At 35.3% G+C, this 25,077-nt stretch overlaps 1 protein-coding gene across 7 annotated transcripts in view; it reads right to left on the bottom strand.

Moving 5' to 3' along the window:
• LOC120429201 (uncharacterized) overlaps window positions 1-19,278 on the bottom strand; it is a 262,260-nt gene extending 242,982 nt beyond the window's left edge. For 5 of the 7 annotated variants that reach the window (XM_052710536.1, XM_039594408.2, XM_052710534.1 and 2 more), the window contains exons 1-2: window positions 19,126-19,278; window positions 5,128-5,473 (exon numbers count right to left, since the gene is read on the bottom strand). In XM_052710536.1, coding sequence (XP_052566496.1) covers window positions 5,128-5,209 — 82 coding nt within the window. In that variant the 5' untranslated portion in view covers window positions 5,210-5,473; window positions 19,126-19,278. Of the gene's footprint in view, window positions 1-5,127; window positions 5,919-19,125 lie in introns of those variants that run through there. The other 2 variants (XM_052710533.1, XM_039594409.2) reach the window with 2 other exon arrangements.
• Window positions 19,279-25,077: the final 5,799 nt, after the last annotated feature.

Raw genomic sequence — 25,077 nt, 5'->3', positions numbered from 1 at the left:
GGGTTCGTGCCAGAAGGGGGAGGCGGAGATACATGCGTGACAAGTCAGGCACCAGAAAGGCTCAACTATTCAACTTAAGAGAGGGAGAGGTGTGTATGGTCGGCCGGAGAAGGTATTGGTTTCTTGGGTCGGCCCGCGAGACACGACTGATTATGTAAACACACATCATAATCAGCTTGACCTGGAATTCAGAAAACTGTACGGTTCCAAGGTATGGTCACAGTTGATCCCGCCTCGTCGTAGGTGGTGGTGGAGATGTGGTTGTAGCTGAGACATGCAAGCTGCCGCATTGCAGTCGTTTAGGAGGTCCTTACCAATACCGCACGAGCGAAAGGTTGGGACTCAAATGTCAACGTGGACAAGGTGTGCAAAGGTGGGATACCACTTTTGTTTCTCAGAACTCGAAGGACAACTGGGTCAATGCTAGCCTGTGACGGCAAGGTGTTGGTGGACAAGATTTTCAGCATACTGTACTATAGTGGTAGTAGTTCTGGTATTGATACGAAATGATAAGAGTTTGGTACAGTTTTGGCTGCGATACCTGGAGATATTGGCCAAAGCCAAACAATCTATGAGTCAATTTTGTCCCAACGAAAGTTTTAGCTGATTTTACTAATAAGAACATGCTATATTAGGGTAATTCTCCGCCAACTCATGCAGCTGTTGCCCCGACCCCTCTTCGATTTGCGTGAAACTGTGCCCTAAGGGGTAACTTTTGTCCCTGATAACGAATCCGAGGCCCGTTTTTTGATATCTCGTGACGGAGGGCCGGTACAATCCCTTTTATTTTTGAACATGCGAAAAAAGAGGTGTCTTCCAAAAAATTGCAGCCTGAAACGGTGATGAGATAGACATTTAGTGTCAAAGGGACCTTTATATAAAATTAGACGTCCGATTTGTTGGCATACTCAGAATTCCGAAAAACGTATTTTTAATCGAAAAAACACTAAAAAAGTTTTAAAAATTCTCCCATTTTCCGTTACTCGACTGTAAAAATTTTTGGGAACATGTAATTTTAAGAGAAATTTAATGTACTTTTCGAATCTACATTGACCTAGAAGGGTCATTTTATCATTTAGAACAAAATTTGTCATTTTAAAATTTCGTGTTTTTTCTAACTTTGCAGGGATATTTTTTAAAGTGTAACAATGTTCTACAATTACAAAAAAATTGATTTGGTGTGCGAGCTTCGTCGGAGGATGACAGGAGCAAACCTGCGCATCCTCTTGCGAAAAAAAAAAGTGAAAAAAGAAGAAAAATCCGACGAGTTGGTCGGGCGTCGGGGCCAGTTTGTGTGCGAGCTTCGTCGGAGGATGACAGGAGCAAACCTGCGCATCCTCTTGCGAAAAAAAAAGTGAAAAAAGAAGAAAAATCCGACGAGTTGGTCGGGCGTCGGGGCCAGTTTGTGTGCGAGCTTCGTCGGAGGATGGAAAAAAAGTGTTATGCAAATGCCATTTATTAACCATTATATACGCGCTGATCCCTGTTTTGCCTGATGGGATTGGAAGTTTAAAGATAGTTCGAGGACCCGTCTGGTTCTTGCTCTATGTTTAGGCGGGGCCAGACAATGCCCAATGACCTCGGAATTGGGCCGCTAGGATCTCTGCCATTCTGAAATGGGTCATTGGAAGCAGCGCGAGGGCTGTCACCACCTAATACCCGGGACTGAGATATGTTGTATCAGCATAAACCAAGTCTGATACAAACTATTCTTTCCCATAATTTCGCTGCCGGCCAGCGGGTATTGGATTGGACCACACACACACACACAATTACAAAAAAAATGATTTATAAACATAAGAGGTTTGCTTATAAACATCACGAGTTATCGCGATTTAACGAAAACAAAAGTTTTGAAAAAGTCCCTAACGGAAAATGGTAGGATTTTTAAAACTTTTTTAGTGTTTTTTCGATGAAAAATACGTTTTTTGGAATTCTGAGTATCAAATCGGTCGTCTAATTTTACATAAAAGTCCCTTTGACACCAAATGACTATGGTGGAAAAATAAACTCTCAAGGCATCAAAGTTTAGTTCATAGCCTTTTCTTATTCCATGAACCGGAACTGTCTTTTTGAACATTTTTCAAATTCCTGAATCTCAAGAATTTCTCTTTCAATTTAATTTTGTCCTTGAGTTCCCTTTGTCAAAAAAGCCATTTTGCATCATAAGATTTTTCTTACAAGGCTCCATACAATGTTGCTGGTCACGATGAGGACTTTTCAGGAAATAAAGGTTACATAGAATAAAGTATCCTGATTTTACCCATCAATCTCTAAAAGTTTTATTTCCAAAATGCGTAAAGATATCTTGTATGCTTGAGTTAAGAATGATTCAAATCTGGTACTGAAGAAATATGATTTTTTGAAGAAAAAAAAGATTTTTGAAAAAAAAAATCGAAAATATGGACAAAAAAATTAATTTAATGTTTTATGCAAAATTAAATTTGCAATCGAAATTGACATAATTTTTTTTAGTTAGCTTTGCAAAAAATGTTCATTATTTGCAATTTAAAAATACTTTATGAAGGAAAAAACCCCTTGCAAAAATATTGAAAAGCTTAGAAAATGTTTTTATATTGTTGATTAATAATTTAAAAATAATAATTTAAAAATAATAATTTAAAAATAATAATTTAAAAATAATAATTTAAAAATAATAATTTTCGTTTTCGTTTTCGTTTTACGGAGCAAGGTGGGGGACGCGGCCTCAAGTCAATCCAAGTCCGGTTTCTTGTGGAAAAAAGGGTAGTGGCCGAACTAGTATTGCATACAAAATGAACACCACCGGAAGATATAGGGGATCGGGAGGGGGAAGGTGAAAGAAAATTAGTGTAGGTGTGAGTAGTAAGAGCTTGGATGACTTGAGCAGTTACGTTATTCTAAGTTTAACACTGAATAAAGGAAATCTGAAATTATGATTCAAAGTAAAAAGGCCCGGAAGAAATTTAATTATTAGTCAATTAAATAAGAAAATGTAACTAAACCGTGAACCCTATTGTGCATTTCAGCCCTGAAGGAAATTTAAAAAAATATCACTGGAAAACAAAAGATGAAATAACATGTCTAGGGAATACTAATCTTGATGTTAAAACCTCTAAACTTGATCCCCGTCCTGTCACATCCGTCAGTAGTCTTGTCGTACATTACACCTGAAAACATATCTGCCAAAACCTAAACTAAATAATCTGAAATAACTTGAAATGTTAGGCTCCATTAGATCATCAAAATTCCAGTAGATCCTCGATTCACAACAATGATCGATACAACCATAATCCGAAAACCGTTAGTTCAACAGATTGACGAATTTTGTCCGATATCATTGCATTATTGATTGATCGAGACTCTATGGAAATATTGATAAATCTGAATGGTTAGTATTCCACTTGAATGGAAATCAGCTATTCTGGCAGTATTACTTGGCACACTGACAATCTGATGCAATTCTTAAATAACTAAATGCAAAATTTCAAAGTTCCAACTAAGGAATAAAATAAGAAAGACTAGATTCCATTGCAAAACTAATTTTTGAAAACAAAATCCTAACCTAAATCCCACATTTGATAGGGGAAAAGTCACATATGTAGCGGGTTTTTGTACATTTGTGATATTTCCACTATCGGAGAACCTCTTGGTCTCGACGCCAGCTTAACTCACCAGCAGTCGCGTTAGTGTTCATTGTACACACGTTGTAAGGACACTTTAGGAGTGTCCAAACTACACTACTTCTAGATGGTTAAGCCAAAAGACGTCGATAAGCCTTGGTGCTACGGCAAAGCGGGTTCTCTTCAGCATGGAACGATATCCATTGTGTTAATAAAATGGAAGTTTTAACAGTATTTGGAACAATACAATTAAACCATCGATTTCATTACCATGACGGATCTATCCATGCTCCTTGACAAAATGAGTACTATAACGATTTATATAGTACTCCCCTTGCAAGGCCCAAGGAATAATTTAAAAATAATAATTTAAAAAAAAAATGATGCAAAAAAGGAACAAAAACACTCTTTTGAAGAGTAACCCTAGTGATTTTCCTAGAAAGTGCTGTAGAATGAAAGGATTAAGAGTTTGAAATTTCGTGTCTTTAGCAAAGTTGTCCAGAATGGCTAGCACCACAATACTGCCGAAAAAAGTTTGCCTTTATTTGATAAGGTTTGATGATAGTTTATGAATAAATACAAACATTTAGAAACACCCTAGAACCAATATTGCCAAAAACCGTAGAAATTTATACGGAACAAAAATTCCCACCAAAACTAAAAAAAAAATTCCGCTGAATTTGCTTCTCAGACCACTTAAATAAAAAAAATGTGATGTTTAAAAACAAATCATCAAAATTTATGTTCCGTTACTCAAAAAAGTTATCCTAAAACCATGTTGTAAATAATTGAGTTTAAATTTAAAAGTTCAATTGGTAAACAGATGTCAATCTATTAATATTTCATATTAAACCTATCTGATCTCTAAGGTTCAGTTAAAGGTCAATGTGTTATCAAAGAAACACTAAATATAAACTAAACAACTGGTTAGCGTGGAATCCTTGGCCTTGATCCTTGGATTTGATTTTCCTTCTAAATTTCGAACCAACCTGTAAAAACGTGAATTTGTCAGCACCGGAATCGGTCCATTTTCCGGTAGACCCCTGGTGTCATCGTTATGGTAAAACAATTATAGTAACGTAGTTACAAACGGTACAAACAAATTACAATTATGCGACTCCAACTTCAACGATTCATCTTTGCGGCTAACTGCACGCAGTAGGCCTGGCCATTGAAAAGAAGGATGGTGTTCGTGATCGTACCAATATTATTCAGCAACTTTCGACAAATCACGATGTTTTGTATGTTTGTATTATTAGTAATTCCATCAAGACCTAAGTTTTAAATGTCTTTGTTTGAATTGTGAATATTTTAGAAAATCAATACCCAGAAATGCGAGGCTGGTCAACAGTACATACTCTCACCCTACCCTGACGTTCCCTTGTCCAGCAGGATGCTTTGTACTCCCATTGGATTGTCGTATGTGTCGTTACGTAACTCGTACGAAACCAGCTGTTCGAGGTGCAATTTTTTTTTTGCTCTCTCTCCCAGTTTTCTGCACCAAATAATAGGGGCATTCACTTACCTTTCTCTTTGAAGTTGAAGTTGCCTGGCTTCTGGGTTGTTGTCATGGAAATGCACAGCAGCAGAACTAGTAGACGGGCCATTTTAAAACCTTGTATTGGTGTGTGCGTTTCGGCTGCTAGTAATACGTGCGCGCACAAGTATGCAAATGGTGACTTTTTCGATATCCACTTCGTTTTCGCAACGGATTTTTCCTTGGGACTATTTCAGCAACAACAACCGTAGTGGCAGCAAAAAGTTGTTTCCCGTCCCCGTCGCTTCGTCACTCTTCCGATCGATCACGATTATCACACGAAATTTTTCACACTCTTGATTTTCGCGACTAATTTGAACCTTTCGCTACGTGGCTGAAAGAAAACAGATCAACAACAATCACTTACGGGAACCTAACCTCGAACTTTTTTCCTCGCACATTTTGGGCACGTAACCCTATTAACACGCTAAAGTTAAATCACTGAAAACTGGTTCGGCGGAAGAAGTTCACGCGCGTTACTGGAGCAGGGGTTCGAGGTCACGAGGGCCAGGCGGAGGGACGGTGCACGACAAGTTCCGCCAAGGACCGCGTGAAGAGTGTGTGTATGTGTGTGTGCAGGCACCCCCGGGACGGAACTTCACAACGTGGACGAATTCAACAGTACAAATTGAATTGGATGTGGTGTAGAATTGCGCTCGCACAGCTCCTTCTGACTCTGGCTGTTCCAAAGACTGTGACGGCGACCTGCCGAGATCTGGCCAGACCTGATCGGTCAGATCGACACATACAGCGCACAAATACCGCGGCAACAACGGCCATGTGCAGACTCAATTGGAACCAGGGGCAGAGGCGTACTAAGGCCGGGTGTCACCCGGGGCGGGCTGCCCGGTGTCACCCCCCCCCCCCCCCCCCTTCTCACACCTCCCTTTCTAGGTTGAATCCCACCAAACTTATGTCACATGGTATTCTTCTTACAAACTGGAATTCTAAATAATACTCTGCAATGAGCCAAAATCTTGCAATATAAAAAAAACAACTATTTTTAATAATGAAAATTAAACTTTTTATATTAAAGCAAAGACTTTTTCTAAATTGTATGCAAATACACGTATTATAATTATCAAAATAATTATATCGAAGAACTTGTTCAAAAAAGAACATATCATTCAGCTCGGCGATTTTCCTTATAAATAACAGATTTTTTTAAATGAAAAATATTCAGAAAATATGTTGTGTCATAAAATACAAAATAAAATATTTTTATCGTTTGATAGTGTTTACACAGAATATTCTTTTAATCAAAATCAAAATCATTTTCCTTAAAATTTAGAAAGATTAAAAATTCATACGCGCAATAAAAATATTATTGAATTTCATTAATTTTTTAATTAATACGTTATGTTTTTTAAATGATGCATTTATTTTCAGAAAATTGTTCGATACGAGATTGAAAAATTCGTAAATTTTGAATGCTGATTTAAATTCAAATATTTATTTTGAAAAAAAAAATGCGCGGTATTAGTATTCTCTAGAAATGTTGTTAAGATAAATGGTTTTTTAATAATTATAAGACATGACATTTGTTCAAGCTTTATAAATCTTTTTCCAAAGGCAACAAATTTAATAAAGCAAACTGATTTGATTTAATATACATAATGTATAGCCGTAATTAAAAAACCATCTATTCCATATTTTCCTAAAAACTTTGGAAGCTAAAATAATTGTCAGTTTATACTTAAAAAGAATTAGAATAAATTAAAGCTAAGCAAAATATTTTAGGCGGTTAAGGGTAGGATATTTTGAAACGTAAATTTCCCGTTGTTTTTTTAGGCACTTTTAAGTTTTTTTTTCTAAGAACTGCAGATCAAAAAAAACATTTTCGCAATTCCGTCGTGAAACTACTTACTAGGATGTGACTTTTTGGCGGGCATTCAGGGGTTTGTTCCGGTGGGCATACTGAGCCCAAATCCCAAATATGAGCTTGGAAAAGTTTTTGGTAAACGCTTCAGTGGCCAAAATGCCTCAAAAAGTGACATTTTTGGAAAAAAAAAATTTTACGGGTTAAATCCCATTTAAAATTGAAGGGCGGAGCGCCAGCTCCTGTTACGTCCAATCAAGCTCATATTTGGGATTTGGGCTCAGCATGCCCACCGGAACAAACCCCTGAATGCCCGCCAAAAAGTCAATTTTGTTACACTCTACTACTTACTTTTCCTGTCATTCTTGAACGACGAAATAGCCTACTTTTCTGTACCAAAAATAACAGAATCGAATAGCAACACTTTTCAAAATAAATGCTGAAAAGTTCTACTTTCAATGCATGGACATTTGTCTTATAATTCTGTTCAAAGGGTGTTTTTCGGAATTGCAAAAAACGTTGTATGGAACTCGTTGCAAAACTTGATTTTTTCATCACTTATAGTATTTATCCAACTCGGTGAACCTCGTTGGATAATTGTACGACTCGTGCTGAAAAAATCCTCTTTTTGCACCTTGTTGCATAAACTACTATTTTGGACTTAGGGTATCTTGAATTGAAATTTTTGACACCAGATAAACTGACATTTCTCTAGTTTTTTTTAACATTCCAACGATTGATCAACAATTAGTTTGATCAAATATGTATTCTTTGCGATCAAAAACATCATTCTAAGTTTTTTTTTTTGCCCCGCGGAATTTAGGGCGATTTTTTTAAACGCTCAAATTGCGCAAATTGAATCGAGTACTTCAAATTTCTAGGATCATTTAGACATTCTTACAAATCAAAAATCAAAAAAGAAAAAAAGAATCGTCCAAATTGATTGAATTATGCACAAGAACCAGCGAGTAGAAGTTGCCGTTGGGCGTCCCTGTAAGTTTGACATGCGTTGGGTGTTCCAGTGTTAACATAAAACTTCAAATTGTAAATTTTTTTAATCAAATAAAACTGCTTAATAATTTTCTATTAAGTTTTCAAAATAATAAAATCGGAAAAACACAAAAAGGGTAAATTTTTCAACTATCAATGATATTAATTTCAACCAAAAAAATGTTTTTTTTTTGCTTTAAATATAATTTTGTTCAATTAAAAAAAACAGTTTGTTCAAAAAATCTTAAAACGGTTTAATTTTTTAAAATACATATTTAAAAGTTTATTTTTAATTATTTTAAAAATTAAAAATTGATTCCGGAAAGATTAAGGACTCGGTGATGTCTTTAAATGAGAATTGAAATGTTATTTTTTTATTGTGCAAATATTTTTGATGCATGTTTTCCCATCAATCAAAACATCAGAATTAAAAAAAAGTGGTTAACACTGAATCCAAATACTTGAGACATTTTGCCTTGAATTTTCCTTGAAAAGCGTTTCATTCATATTTTGTTTAATTTTGCTGATTTACCTTTCAATTTTTGTCAATACAGTGGATTCTCTCGTTGTCGATATTGAAGGGACCGTCGAGAGCGGGAGTTATCAAATTAAAGAACGATAAATCAAAGCAATCTATTTGAAGAGACTGAAAAATTTATTGACAGCTGGAGAAATATTGATATCGAGAAGATCGACAGCCAGAGAGTCCACTGTATATCAATATTGCCTTGACTTGAAAACACTCACAAAAATAATGGAGTCAACTCAGTTTTTTTAATTGCTCTCCTCAGGTATTCAATGGATTTTCACGCATCTTTGTATTTGTAACTTTAATATTATAAAAAAAATCTGATTTTCAAATGAACAAATATATATATATATATATATATATATATATATATATATATATATATATATATATATATATATATATATATATATACAGCAGTTCCATATGAAAGTTAAAGAAAAAAAATAAAAGTGCTTCGATTTGGCTCAAATTTTTTCTGGGGGTTCCTTGGCCAAAATAATTAGACCCGTATTTTTTTGTTTGGCCATTAGGGTGGCCTACGCCGTGTTAGGGTGGTCCGAAAAATGGCCATTTTCGTCGATTTTCACAAAAACCACTTTTTTCAAAAAATCATAACTTCGCTCCATTTCAACCGATTTTAGCTGTCTAGGGCGCAAATGAAAGATGATAAGTTGGACTTCCAAGAAAAAATAATGCGGAGTTTCAAAAATCTAGCCTAACATTTGAAAAAGTCTTATGAAAACATCAAATGCCGTTTTGACGGTGTCTGGACCAAAGAGCCTATATCTGAAAATATTTTTAACGGATTCCTCGGACAATTTTACATACCATATCAAAAATTGGGCGAGGTTCATTAACAGGATTCAGAGATATGATTTTTTGAAAATAAAATCCGGGTTTTTCGACGCGCCGCGCGCAAAAACGGGAGATTGACGAAATCGGCAAAAAATCAACTTTTTTCACTAAAACTGCGATAACTCGAAAATTTCAGCGATGACCTATAGATGTTAGGGTACCAAAAGTTGCGTATTTCAATTACAAAAATTTTGGTACCCTAACATGTATAGGTCATCGCTGAAATTTTCGAGTTATCGCAGTTTTAGTGAAAAAAGTTGATTTTTTGCCGATTTCGTCAATCTCCCGTTTTTGCGCGCGGCGCGTCGAAAAACCCGGATTTTATTTTCAAAAAATCATATCTCTGAATCCTGTTAATGAACCTCGCCCAATTTTTGATATGTTATGTAAAATTGTCCGAGGAATCCGTTAAAAATATTTTCAGATATAGGCTCTTTGGTCCAGACACCGTCAAAACGGCATTTGATGTTTTCATAAGACTTTTTTAAATGTTAGGCTAGATTTTTGAAACTCCACATTATTTTTTCTTGGAAGTCCAACTTATCATCTTTCATTTGCGCCCTAGACAGCTAAAATCGGTTGAAATGGAGCGAAGTTATGATTTTTTGAAAAAAGTGGTTTTTGTGAAAATCGATGAAAATGGCCATTTTTCGAACCACCCTAACACGGCGTAGGCCACCCTAATGGCCAAACCAAAAAATACGGGTCTAATTGTTTTGGCCAAGGAACCCCCAGAAAAAATTTGAGCTAAATCGAAGCACTTTTATTTTTTTTCTTTAACTTTCATATGGAACTGCTGTATATATATATATATTTAATATTTAAAGCTTTATTTTAACACTGGAACGCATGTTAAACAACTTAATTCATTTTATTTATTTAATTTCAGAAAAATAAGTATTTTTTTCATTTTTCAAGAGAGTGCCCATTTATGGAAACACTTGCAGAATTTGAAAAAATCAGACAAATAATAGTTGAGATATAACCTTTCTGACAAAAATCATTGAGAAAAAACTTCTATTGAAAAATGAAAGGTATTTGAAAAAACATGAAAATACCTTTGTTATTTTGAATTTTAAAACTTCCAAAATCTTAAGTAAGAGAATTTCATATCTTTTCAAATCAACAAAAATGTACATACTTGGGACTGCTTTAAAAAAATTGCATTGGTCCTTTATTGCCTTTAACTTTAAAGTAATGCCTTTTAGTAAATTTCTATAAACTTTACAATAGTTAAGTTTACTATATAAATATTTTTAAAATAAAAACAAAAAAATGCTTTTGAAAGTGCTATGAGAACATCCTAATATTATTTTAAAATCGCATTTTGTATCATACCGCAATGAAATTTTTTGACTATCTCTTTCATAAAATCAAAAGATGTGTTTTTGATTATCTTAAATTTACTATATTCTAAAACAAAAAAAAATCGAATACAAGGATTTTCATATAATCTAGAAGCACGGCAACAATACGAGCAAAGATTGCGCATTCTGTATTTTAATTGAATTGCCGATTACTCTACCTTTTTTGATTTACGGTGCTGTTTTTCAACTAAATTGCATGTGAAAATATCAAAATGGTTTTTGTGAAAAGTAGTTTAATGTTTCGTTAGTTTATATTTTTAATTGATCATAATTTAGGATATTTGTTTAAATATCCAACGTTTTTGGCATGGATGCTTTTTTTTGTTTATTTCAATTATAATAGGGTTTGAAAAGTGGATTGCTTGAACATGTTAAAGTGGATTGCTTTGCTTTTTTTCTAGGGTTTGAAAAGGTTGTTGGGCACTCTTGCCGAGTCTTACTCTAACTTACAATTTTAGTATGGACAGTTGCTAAAATTATATAGAGACTTGCATAGATAAGATAATGTAAAAAATTTATTTCCTTTGTTGAAACTTAGATTCTAACTATATTCAAAAAGTAAATTTTATTAATTTCAAAATCATAATTCTGTGGACCCCTTCGGATCTGCCTGACAATTTTTAAAATAAAATTTAAAACATGGCCGTTAGTGCTCGGTCGAAGGAAAGTTCGATAAAACAATTTCATTGAAACAAAAATAATAAACAATAAACAAATTTAAATTAACCTGACAAATGGCGATATTTTTAAATCTATATTTTGCAAATAATATCTCGAATCATGTGTATCTATCTGAAATCAATACTATCTAACAAGTAGGAGTTACAAATTTTAATCATTATAAACAAAAAAAATATAATCCTAACAAATGTTGTTTAGGAAACGAATTCGGATTTTTCGTACCTATTTGAAATTGTCGTTAAATTTCCCATCAAAATTATTATTTTCATGTTAAATTCTACTACCCGAATAACAAAAAAAATGATACAATTATATTTCATATAATTTGTATGTTTATTCCTTATCTTTTTTATCTTTTATTAATAATTATGAAATGATAAAATTTGGTACAAAAAATAGCCAAGAATCTAATTAAATACATTTTTTAAGAATTTTCAATTTTAAATATTCTCTGTCAATTTAATGAAAAAGAAAACAATGGTAACGTTAAGATTGTTTTGTATCTCTCATTTTTGCTTAGTAAAGATTTAGCTCGAATATTTATTGAAAAAGCGTGTTTCTTCCAGTCAGATCGTTTAGATTTAGAAAAAAAATATTTGGATTTTTTTCTACAATTAAACACTGAATTTCGAAAAACATCATAATATGCATTGTTTTGAAAACATAAATTTCTCTGATGTAATTTTTGATTAAATTTATTTTTTAGATTTTGTTGTTTAAATGTATGTTTTAATATTCATTCAAATTGAAAAGTGTAGTAAATAAAATGTTTCTTTACAAAAGGGATTTCTGTACAAACATATTTGTAAAACTGAGAAATAGATAACTTTCCAAAAATCTTAAATTCGGTGAAACAAACCTTAAACTTAATTGAATTAAAGTATCGAATTGAATAACAATTATTTTTTGCACAGGAAATTTTATTAGAAGGAAATTTATGAAAAGGGATTGAGACGGACGTAAATCTTGTTAAATATTAAAATTTAAAACATTTAATTAAATCTAAAAATCATATCAAAGGTTGTGCAAAATGTGAAGTTTGACTAAAGAATAATAAATATAATAAAATATTGTTCAAAATGTTAAACACATTTTCAAACGGATCTGCGGTTGAAACTGTATCTACTGTTAGGTTATACTTTGACCTTCCTAAAAGAAATACGAAGATTTTTATATAAAATAGTTGAATACATGATAAAAGTACATGTTCAAATAAAAAAAAATCGAAAAGGAACATGGCTCTTCTTAATCGTGCACGAAAGATCGGTAAAATGTAACCAAAAAAACATCAGTCCGTTCGGTGAAACACCGATTTCATTACTACACTTTCAGATGTAACTTCATACGTCGAAAAATGGCTTGTCTCATTTCGTAGAGTAACAATGTATGTAAGTAAAACGATATAAAATAATTTAAGTGTTGCTAACAATCAAACTCACAAAAAAATCTTCAACTGATTTTTTTTTTTTAAGTTTAAGGGCAATTTTCTCTTGCGTGTTTCGGCTCCGGGTGATGAAAGTTTGCAAGCGAAAAAGTTTTTTTGGCGACTACTCCATCCCTGATTGTCATTAAAATAATTTGCAGTTTTATGCACCCTTTTATTAGCTTCCAGTTTTGATAGCAAACAGTTGTATTATAAATTTTTCAATTCAAAGTGTTTTTTTATTATTTTTGCTTTCAATTGATACATTGCCGAAGAAAACAAAAATAAACCCACATTCCGAGAAAATTAAAAAAAATCAAACTCAAGAGTGGTTTGTCACATTTTGATGAGAAAACATTTTCCATTTAACTCTTTTTATAAGCTTGTACATTTATAATATAGGGGTGACACCCCTTACATATTAGTATCTTTATCAAAATTTCTTTATTTGTTGATCGGGTGTCACCCCTGAAAATTAAATTTTTGAAGTCTTCCTTCAGTCTTCATATAAACATGCACTTTTACTAACTGTGAATACTTAACTTCATCATTATAAGTATACTATGTAAACATATTCTAAAACATGAGTGTTACTTTTGGGTGACACCCCCATCTAAAATGAATGTTTCAGAAAATTTAACTTGTATGTTTTGTTTATATTAGTTAGATACTAGATGATTTTTTATGAACATATTTTAGGTCAATTATATTTTTTTCTTCGTCCGAGTCAGGTGTCATCCCATCAGCTCGGGTGTCACCCCAAGATGGGTGACACCCGGGGCGGGCCGCCCCCGCCGCCCCCCCCTTAGTACGCCACTGACCAGGGGCAACCGTCCATCGGCGAAGGAGGCGTGGAGGCGCCGCCGGTGTGATCGGAGGTGGCGGTGAGATCTCGAGGTTGTCACGGTAGCCGTTGTGAGGCCGTACGGCAGCAGCAGCTGCAGCAGTGGCGGCCTGCAGTTGGAGAGTAGGCTTTGACTGTGCATAGTATTTCCATGCATCAATGTCCATTCATACGACTACTATGATAATTAATATTTTTAGCTCCGGCGGTGTGTTGGCCTTTTTCTATACGGCAAAAGTGTTTGATTTTGCACACCACAACAGTGGACTTTTGCTGTTGGATCGAACCGGGGGCTGTGATCTTTGGGTGCTTGGTCAGCCGTGGACCACGGTGACGGTTGAATGAATCGGGAAGTATTGAAAGATTAGCCTTAGTTCACTAGCGATCAAACAGAGGACATCATCTTCAAAGAGAAACTTCGTTAGATCCCTTTTCAAATGTTTAACCTGGGCTACTTTTTACAACCCCTCCAAGCTTTGAACGTGAACTCCCTTCGTCGCCGTCGTGCTAACTTATCGTACGTGCATTTTGGACCAAATTGAGTTAAGAACGCCATTTTGTGCAGCTCACAATGCCTCATCTTTTGACCTTCACAGATCCCCAAAATTCGATTTCAATCCTGAGATATTGAATGAAAACCAAAAAAGCTTCGAAAATTTTTGTCACTTTTCATATGAAAGTAGTTTCAATAATGTCGTGCTATCTTGCCACTCCCTGAAAAGTTCTGTAAGTGCGACAACTGGCCAAAGGGATTCCAGGTCAGAATGTGTTTGACGCACGTACAAGTTAGACTACCGTAAAACTTTTGTAATTATAACTCGGGACTTCAGCAACGAAATTCAACCAAACTTCGGGGAAAAGCACAGAATGGTCAACCAAACAAAACGTGTTTGTTATTGTTTACATCGCGTGCTCTCGTTTTTAATTATTCAAGGACAAACATTAGAACGCGTTTTTCTCGGAACGTCAAAATGGCGGGTGCGACAAGATAGCACGACGACGTCGCCTTGACATTGAGAGTGGAAAAACTTAATACCATTCTTTTTGTACATTTCATAGATCTCTCAATGTATCACAAAACAATACCCTACCAAAATTTTAGGGGATTGTTACCAAAAAATATGTGTTCTGCATATCGAGCCACCCTAACGATTAGTTTAACAGCACGTGCAAATTGCTGTAAACGCGTCATCTGACCAAATGGATTTTAATCAGTACGCGTTTGTCACACGTACAAGCCCAACTAATGTAAACATGTTTAATTATAACTGGTGACTCCGGCAACCAAGTTCAACAATGCACAGAAAAATCAGCCGAGCAAAACGTGTTTGTTATAGTATTCATTGCGTGCTCTAATTTTTGTCTATTTAAGGTCAAACATTAAAACTGTTAAGATATAATAATCATAATAGTGTCCACGTACTTTATGGATGGTCCCATAGCTGATATGTTGTATAAGGCAATTTTTATACTAATCGCTTAAAAATTTGAAAATCAGGCATGACAAGTAGAAATAAATTGAATTTCACTTGAATATTATATTATGTTACAAGATATGAACTAAATTGCCTTCATATATTTTATATTTAAAAATCAAATATTTGAAAATTATCAATAAAACACAAAAGGTTCATGTTATGCAGTGGTTATCAACCAGAGGTACATGAACTCCAGGGGGTATGGCCAAATGGCTGACCTGGAATGATGCCTTTCAGAGCCTTAAGAAATTTCATTAAATACAATATTTTCAAATTTTGAAACGGTTGGTAAAATTGTTCTTTTTTGTTGCCCAATTAACCCTTACTTTATAATTGTTGGTATTTTGGGAATATAGATCCGATTTTCAATGTAAGAATTACAACATATTTTTGTGTGTGCGATTTTAAAATTACCTTCTACAAAAAAAGCCAAATTTCAAATTTCAACTTATGCTCTTTCGAAATATAAGTCCTGGCTGTACGTGGCAACGAGCAAATAATAAAGAATTTTTTAAACTGTTGATTTTTTAAGAAAATTAAAAGTTAAGGACTTTTTCTTGAAATAAAATTTAGATAGTTATAACTCGAAAATGTACACAAGTACTTTTAGATAGCAATTTTTAATCTGAAATCGAAAACGGTTTTGGACATCTCCGTTTTAAAAATTCATAGCGATCAAACACTATTGATCATAAGTAGAGAAGTACGGGGCAAAAGTGCGCGCACCAGCCTTTTAAATACTTAGTTTCAACCTAAAAAGCTCATATTTAGGTTTTCGACTTGTCTTAGGGTCAATTTTATGTATTTACAAAAATAAAGTGAAAAAAATGAAGTTTGTGACAGTTATTGGGAAAAGTCACTTTTGGGCCATTTTGATCTAATATTTGAAGTTTACAAAAAAAGGTTTGCAAAACTTCAGGTTCACGAAATCTTTGAAAACAACTAGTGTTTAGCCTAGCCAATTACCTTTGTAACCATTAAAGAATTATTGAAATTCCCCTTCCTCTTATTTTTTACCATCATTTTTCCTTAAAAGAAATTTACGGGGCAAAGGTGTGCACTAAAATTTCCATACATTTTTGTATGAAAAAAATTCAAACACATTGGATAACTTTTATTTCTGATAAAATTGATTCAAAATCAATAAAAAAATAGTATTTCTGCCAAAATAGGACCAAAAAATATAACTTATGCGAAAATAGGAAGGTTTTTAACCCTAAAAATGAAACTTTAGTTATATAAGTACTACTTAGTTTAAATTAGTTAATACAGTGGACTCTCTGGCTGTCGATCTTCTCGATATCAATATTGCTCCAGCTGTCAATATTTTTTTCAGTCCCTTCAAATAGATTGCTTTGATTTTCCGTTCTATAATTTGATAACTCCCGCTCTACGGTCCCTTCAATATCGACAACGAGAGAGTCCACTGTATACCATTAAATTATCTTCATTTGGGGTAAAAAACAACCCCCAATTGAAAATTTGATGAAAAGTTAACATTTACACAAAAAATAACTGAAAAATCACTTTGCCCCGCATAGCGCGCATCTTTGCCCTACATACGAGGCAAAGGTGCGCACCTAATCTTTTTAGAGCAATTGCCTGGTTCTCGAGATGTAAGCGATTTGAGGTAAATCCTAGCACTACGTTTTGAAAGCCATGGATAAGGGTACCATTTGGTATATTCAACGAATAAAATTATTGTATGGTCACCGGAGACAGAACGATTGCCATTAGGTGTGCACCTTTGCCCCACTCTACTCTATGCACCTTAAGTCCAAATTTGAAAGAAATAAAAGGGGTAAAATTTTTAAAAATATGATGAAAATGAAAATTTTATTTAAAAAAAAACATTGGGAAAATATTTTCAAATTTATTGGAACTCTCAGTAGATCAAACTTCTTATTTAACGATTTTTTTTAATCCTGCTTAAATATAGATTTTAATGAAATTTATAGTTATATTTTTATTTTTATGAAAAAATCTATTTCCAATGATAAAGGTCCATGGACATTTTGTGGCCTACCTCACTACATATTTTGAAGAAAAAAAACCCATTAAACAAGCCTGAACGTTTCAACAATATTTGCAAAATAAATTTGAGTTCTATCAATGTCTGACGATAATAGAACGTTGAAACAAATTGTAAGGATTTTTTTTTTCAAATTTAAAAAAATATTTTGAAATCTGGAATGGTGAAAACTTAATCAATCGAAACATTTCATTTAGACTTCATCCATAAAGTACGTCACGCTGAAATCAGCCAAAATTTACCCCCCTCCCCCCCCCCTTTGTCACGCTTTTCCTATACTTATAACATGCAATGTCACGCTTGCTCAAACCCCCCCTCCCCCCCTAGAGCGTGACATACTTTATGGATGACGCCTTATGAATACGAAGAAGCCAGCAGCTAAAATAAAATGAAAAGGGGTACCTAGCCAAGGAATGGTTGAGAACCGCTGATGCAATGGAATACCACCTTCAGGAAAAATACCATTTACCAATATGGATTGTTGTCAAACAATTCTGATTTAGGGAGCATTCTTCTATTACGTAACGCAAAAAAAAAGATTTTTGAATCTCCATATAAATTTAAAAAAAATTGTATGGTTGTCGGTTGATGGTTGTCAAACGAACGGGCCACTTTTTAGTTTGACACCCTCTTTACACAGAGTTCACACTTCCGACCAATTGTTTGGTTGGATAGTATGTGTGAGTCCCGTGTAAAAAGTGACAGTTCGTCACTATTTAGTTTGACTTTGTCAAACCAACGGGGTGCCAACTAAATGCTTAACAAGAAAGTAACGAACCACCGGGAGTTGGGTAAATTTCAATTTAAATCTGTCATCTCCGATGGTCAGTAAAAAAGTGATAAGTGTAGTATTGATCCTTGCACCGTAACTTGGATTTGGCCCGCACTTTTCTCTCGCACTTTTGACAACAAAATTTCCAAAAACTAGGCAACCAGCAGTTGTTTATTTACATTTCCAGTCGCAGTTTCCACCAAACTGGACATTCGCACTTTAAAATAGCGATTGACAGGTGAGCAACATCGGCTCGCTTTGATCATTTTTTGAGGAAATTAAAATTTCCCAAGCCAGTTTGACAAGTCGCACTATTGCGATCGATAGCAATAATTTAGTGCGAAGTCCAAGTTAGTGAGAATTGCGCAATAGTGTGATGCATGGATGAACCCCAATAGTCGATGTCAAACCATGTACCCCGTTGGTTGCTCAAAGTCAAACCAAAAAGTGACGAACTGTCACTTTTTACACGGGACTTACACTTACTATCAAACCAAACGTTTGGTAGTAGGTGTGAGATCTGTGTAAAAAAGGTGTCAAACTAAAAAGTGTCCCCGTACGTTTGACAACAGTTGGTGTCAAACCATCGGGGTGTCTGTGTACCAAAACCATATTTTTTAGCAATTAGGTTGAGGGCCATTGATAAATTACGTGATTTATTTTAGACCAGGAAAATTTTATCACAGAAAATAGTCCATACAGGCATAACAAATTACTGAAAGGGGAAACAATGTCTGAAATGTTACAACCACGTGGTTTATGGATGGTTCCTTATCATCTTTATCAAACCAGTCCAGTAGCTCTGACGTCTGATCATTACCGACCACCACGAAATACCTCTCTTCTGTCTGGTAGTGACCACCACGTTAAATGCAAAACCGCCCGTACTGCCCACGACCCGCCCGGACCCCCGAGGATCGCTCCAAACACCACCTTCGACGAGGTCTCAACCAGGGGGAGAAAGAGAGTGCTGAGCGGCCACCACACTGCGAAAGTGTTGCACAATCCTCCAGCAGCAGTCTCAGAGGACCCAGAGAGAGAGAACGAGAAGAAAGAGAGACGCAGACACACACACTCACACACACACGTACGCGCCAAAAACAGATCGCGGCCACACGCGGATATTGCTTCACTTCACATCACAACAACACAGATCAACACCAACAACAACAACAACAAACGAAGAAACTCACGATCGTCGACGAGTCCAGCAGCGTTTCGCGGGAGAGCCAAAGAGCGCGGCGGCACGATGCTGTGCTAAAGAAGGTCGAATTCAGACTGCGATCGATTCACTTTCGATTTTGAATAAAGCTCCGAGTTGAGCAGGAGGCTGTGACGGAGACGACGACGAGTTTGCAGGCGGCTCTCTTGCCGCACTGAGTTGAGATGTTTGGAGATCAAGTAGAAACATCCAAGTAGGCTTTGGCACGCGAAACATGTTGATGGTGAAGTCTTTTACGTGCACGCGCGTGAGCTTATACGCATCAAGCTTCTGGCGCGTTCTGAAAGCTGAACACGTGTGCTGGGCGAAAGACTTGTGCGCGCGTGAAACGTCAGTGCTGCTGGTTAAATAAAAAAAATATAAAAATACAAAAATACAAAAATACAAAAATACAAAAATACAAAAATACAAAAATACAAAAATACAAAAATACAAAAATACAAAAATACAAAAATACAAAAATACAAAAATACAAAAATACAAAAATACAAAAACACAAAAATACAAAAATACAAAAATACGAAAATACAAAAATACAAAAATACAAAAATACAAAAATACAAAAATACAAAAATACAAAAATACAAAAATACAAAAATACAAAAATACAAAAATACAAAAATACAAAAATACAAAAATACAAAAATACAAAAATACAAAAATACAAAAATACAAAAATACAAAAATACAAAAATACAAAAATACAAAAATACAAAAATACAAAAATACAAAAATACAAAAATACAAAAATACAAAAATACAAAAATACAAAAATACAAAAATACAAAAATACAAAAATACAAAAATACAAAAATACAAAAATACAAAAATACAAAAATACAAAAATACAAAAATACAAAAATACAAAAATACAAAAATACAAAAATACAAAAATACAAAAATACAAAAATACAAAAATACAAAAATACAAAAATACAAAAATACAAAAATACAAAAATACAAAAATACAAAAATACAAAAATACAAAAATACAAAAATACAAAAATACAAAAATACAAAAATACAAAAATACAAAAATACAAAAATACAAAAATACAAAAATACAAAAATACAAAAATACAAAAATACAAAAAAAAAATACAAAAATACAAAAATACAAAAATACAAAAATACAAAAATACAAAAATACAAAAATACAAAAATACAAAAATACAAAAATACAAAAATACAAAAATACAAAAATACAAAAATACAAAAATACAAAAATACAAAAATACAAAAATACAAAAATACAAAAATACAAAAATACAAAAATACAAAAATACAAAAATACAAAATAGCATTCCTTATGAATGATCCATAATTTGGAACCACTGTATACGGCGACTTGGGACACCTTCTAGTTCAGCGAAGAGAACTCCAAATGAAATGAAGAGCAATCCACAACCGTTTTGATCTAGAAACCATCCACGTCTCACCGTACCTGTTCAGGTGTTCACTCTTCACATGCTGTTAGCAAAAACATTGCAAATCACACCACTGCTGAGAATTTGGTCTCCCACGAGATGTTTGTATGACGTTACACTTAAAAGGTGGCTGCAATGGTATGTAAAGTAAAAAAAACCAACTGAGCTTCAGATGGGACGCGCAACGCTAATTTTACAATCGCCAACAAAGGTATGACTGGTTGGTGGCTTCTTTGCAAGTCTCTTGAGAGAACGTGAAGTTGCGGTGTTTAATGGACTCCAACTAACCAAATTTAAACATCTCCCAACACATGACCATTGAGATGCTGTGTCGCATGGAAATCAATGGAGTTACTTAAGGGCTTGGCTTTCAATTATAAACCTTAATATTTTGAATCTTATTTGTGTCAATAATACAGTTGAGCAATTCTCCACAAAATCGGTTTATTTTTTTAATTTTAATATTAGTATTTTCTAATTCGTCTGAAACATTTTTGGTGCCTTTGGTATGCCCAAAGAAGCCATTTTGCATCATTAGTTTGTCCATATAATTTTCCATACAAATTTGGCAGCTGTCCATACAAAAATGATATATGAAAATTCAAAAATCCATATCTATTGAAGGAATTTTTGGTGTCTTTGGCAAAGTTGTAGGTATGGATAAGGATTACACTGAAAAAAAATATACACGGTAAAATTTTGGTGATTTTTAAATTCACTTTTTGTCACTTAACCCTCTACAACCCAACCCCGCCTTTAGACGGGCTTCGATTTAAAAAATCACCAAAAATCCATTTTCAACCAATTTTTGATCTTTAAAAAGCATTGGAAAGAAGAACTCTTAAAATTTTAGAAAATGTATGGGTTGGAAGTTTTACTTGTTTTATGTGACTTCGCCAATGTTTTTAAAAATGACTTTTTTTTAAGGGTCAACTTTGGCTGTGTTTTTTACTAACATTTCCTATATTTTAAGTAAAAAGAAGTATGCAGTAATTTTTCTAGTGCCGCAGACTATGCCTCTACGCATTTATTTACAATTTAAATGATAATGCTGCCATTTTATAGCAGAAAATGTGAAAAACATGCAAAAAATTGAAAAAGTTACTGTAAAAACATGAAAAAATTAGATAGGCAAAATGTAATGATAGGAGGTGGTAGAATAGGCCAAATACTACCGAAAACAAACATAAACTAAACAAGATAAATGCAAATTAAAATACTAAAAATGAAACAAGAAAAACATGGATCGAAGTAGGTCGCGTAATAGGAAGGACGTAAAATTTTCGCTCGCGTCATTTTTGATGAAAAAAAGGTGCAGGTGGTTATGTTACACATGACCAGTATGACAAAGAACTTTGCAAGATGATTGTTGAAATTTTCGATTAGAATTTCCGGTCCAAATTTCTCCATGATTCCCATATAATTACGTCCTATCAAACTGAGGGGACGGAAATTGCAAGTGAAGCTAAAATAGAATTCAAGGTGAAATCAATCGACTTTCACTCACCACTCGAAAGTTACCAAGATGCTGAAATGTTTTTGCAAGGCTGTTGCAAGCAATCGGCGGCAGGAAAGTAAATTTTAACAGCAAACATTAAAACTGCCCTTTTCAGGGTTCTAATTGATTACAAAATAGTTTTTTTTTAAATTTCCAGAAACAGATTTTCGCAGCGGCACAAAAAAAATGCTTCGCAGCAATCTATTTATTACTTCAATTTATTTTTACTGCTTAGTTTTAGATAATGGCCAAATGCAACTTTTCATGTCCAGTATCGGAAACCATAAAGTTTGATACCCATATTGCCCCAACTCTTATGGTTCGGCAAATGTCCGCCATCGGAACATCCGCGGGGCCTCCGGCCACTCCGGATAGTTGCCACTACTGCCGATATGTCAAATTTCATGTCCAGTATCAAAAACCATAAAGTTTGATACCCATATTGCCCCAACTTTTATGGTTCGGCAAATGTCCCCCTTCGGAACATCCGCGGGGCCTTCGGCCACTTCGCATAGTGGCCACTACTGCCGATATGTCAAATTTCATGTCCAGTATCAAAAACCATAAAGTTTGATACCCATATTGCCCCAACTCTTATGGTTCGGCAAATGTCCCCCATCGGAACATCCGCGGGGCCTCCGGCCACTCCGGATAGTTGCCACTACTGCCGAAATGTCAAATTTCATGTCCAGTATCAAAAACCATAAAGTTTGATACCCATATTGCCCCAACTTTTATGGTTCGGCAAATGTCCCCCTTCGGAACATCCGCGGGGCCTTCGGCCACTTCGCATAGTGGCCACTACTGCCGATATGTCAAATTTCATGTCCAGTATCAAAAACCATAAAGTTTGATACCCATATTGCCCCAACTTTTATGGTTCGGCAAATGTCCCCCCATCGGAACATCCGAGGGGCCTCCGGCCACTTCGGATTGTGGCCACTACTGTCAAAATGTCAAAGTTCATGTCCAGTATCGAAAACCATAAAGTTTGATACCCATATTGCCCCAACTTTTATGGTTCGGCAAATGTCCCCCTTCGGAACATCCGCGGGGCCTTCGGCCACTTCGCATAGTGGCCACTACTGCCGATATGTCAAATTTCATGTCCAGTATCAAAAACCATAAAGTTTGATACCCATATTGCCCCAACTCTTATGGTTCGGCAAATGTCCGCCATCGGAACATCCGCGGGGCCTCCGGCTACTCCGGATTGTGGCCACTACTGCCGAAATGTCAAATTTCATGTCCAGTATCAAAAACCATAAAGTTTGATACCCATATTGCCCCAACTCTTATGGTTCGGAAAATTTTCCCTCATCGGAACACCCCCCGGGGACTCGGGCCCCTCCGAATTGTGGCCACTAGGTGTGAGCAAACTCGTGTAGGGCGACAGGTAGCTGCACTGCAGAAACCAGATGCACACAAATGAAGCGCTCCAGCCCGCGTTTGTGTGTATGCGTAATTCGGTGCTCTTTCAAGCACCAAACTCGATTTCCCTTCCGCACACACAAACACTCACTACCGTACCCAACCAGATTTTTGAAGAATACTCTTTCGTGTGAATTGGCTCTGAAAAGGGCCATTTTAACGTCCTATGACGTTGATAAAACCATGCGATGATGACACTCCAAGTTTGCTCCAAGTTGCCGGCAATTTTCCCTCCAGCGCCTGCTCTGCCTCTCTTTCCAGAACAATTCTCTCCTTCCTCTCGGCGGCTCTGCTGTGCTGCTGCTGCTTCTCGATCCTCCTCGTGCAAAGCTTCGGACTTGTTTGAGCTTCGACCGGTGGCGCGGCGCTCTTTTATAACCTCGCTTGGCTGTGACGGCTCGACACTTTCGAAGCAGTGGCAGAGAGCAAAATTTGCTAAGTGCTAGATACTTGAATCTGATTAATGTGTTCGGGAAAGGTTGCGCTCAACCAATCAGCGACCGGGATTACTCCGGTCTGATTTTTTATTTTCGTCTTAACTTTTAAGTACTTTAACAAAGTTTTATCAACTTTACGAGGTAGTCTACTTGTACTTTAAGACTTCCTCTTTCGTTTGGTGGGTAAAACATAAAGATTGTTTGATAGGGGGGGAAGATATAAGCATTTGAAAGACGACACAAATCGTTACACTTTCGCTTCGCGAAATTTTGGATTGACACCCGTAGACAGTGCCCTTAGGACAAAGTTCTTTGTCAAAATATTTTCAGTTAAAATTAATGAAGATTTCTCGGATTTCTCGGAGTCGTCGGTTACGTTCGTCCCGTGGTCCCTCGCGTACCGTTAAATCTCCGATGAAGAGGAGGAATGTCCCCCATCAATTGAACTACTGTTTTCAAAAGAGGAAAAGTTTGTTTGTGGATAAAAATCAGCTGGGTCGAGTGTAGCAAAAGCTTTATAAAGAATATTCCGTGTGTTTTACGCAGTGCCAGTTGGAACCGTTTTGGCACTAGTTCTAGAAAATGTAGTTTTGTGTTCAGCAGCATCATGAAATGGCATGTTCCGTGAAGTGAGGACAAACTCCGTTCGGAAACGGGGCCGGAGATGGATTCGGAGACATAGTGGCGTTCCGAGGGCCAGAGTGGGTTCTGAACTGAAGTAATTGCCTGGCTGCCCTCTAAAATATCAAGGATTTAGCTGAGGAGGCAAGTTTGCTGCGCAAATGATTTCGAGTCATGAAGACTAGTTCTAGAAAAAACGCAAGCCATCATCGAGGAATTCGGTGAGATCAGTCCATTTTAAATCCTTATCAGACCTCATCTTAACTGAACTCGCATTCACTTTCTCTGCCCTCAACTTGCTCTCCATCTGCCTTGACTTTTCCTTATTCCTGATTTTCAGTTCTAATTTTGCTTCTCCCATCTGTTTCTTTTATGTCATTGTGAGGGGATCATCGATCCATCCGCATTGACATACTATCTTTTCATTTTTCTTCTTGTCTTTCCTTACATTTTCTCTTTTTTCACACTTACTACCAGTCTTTGTGAGGGGATACTGAGCTCGATTTGCT

Source organism: Culex pipiens, chromosome 3 (assembly GCF_016801865.2).
Source record: "Culex pipiens pallens isolate TS chromosome 3, TS_CPP_V2, whole genome shotgun sequence".
In the NCBI taxonomy this organism is placed as follows: domain Eukaryota; kingdom Metazoa; phylum Arthropoda; class Insecta; order Diptera; family Culicidae; genus Culex; species Culex pipiens.
The sequence above is the reverse complement of the archived record's forward strand: the minus strand, read 5'-3'. Positions and strand labels throughout refer to the sequence as shown.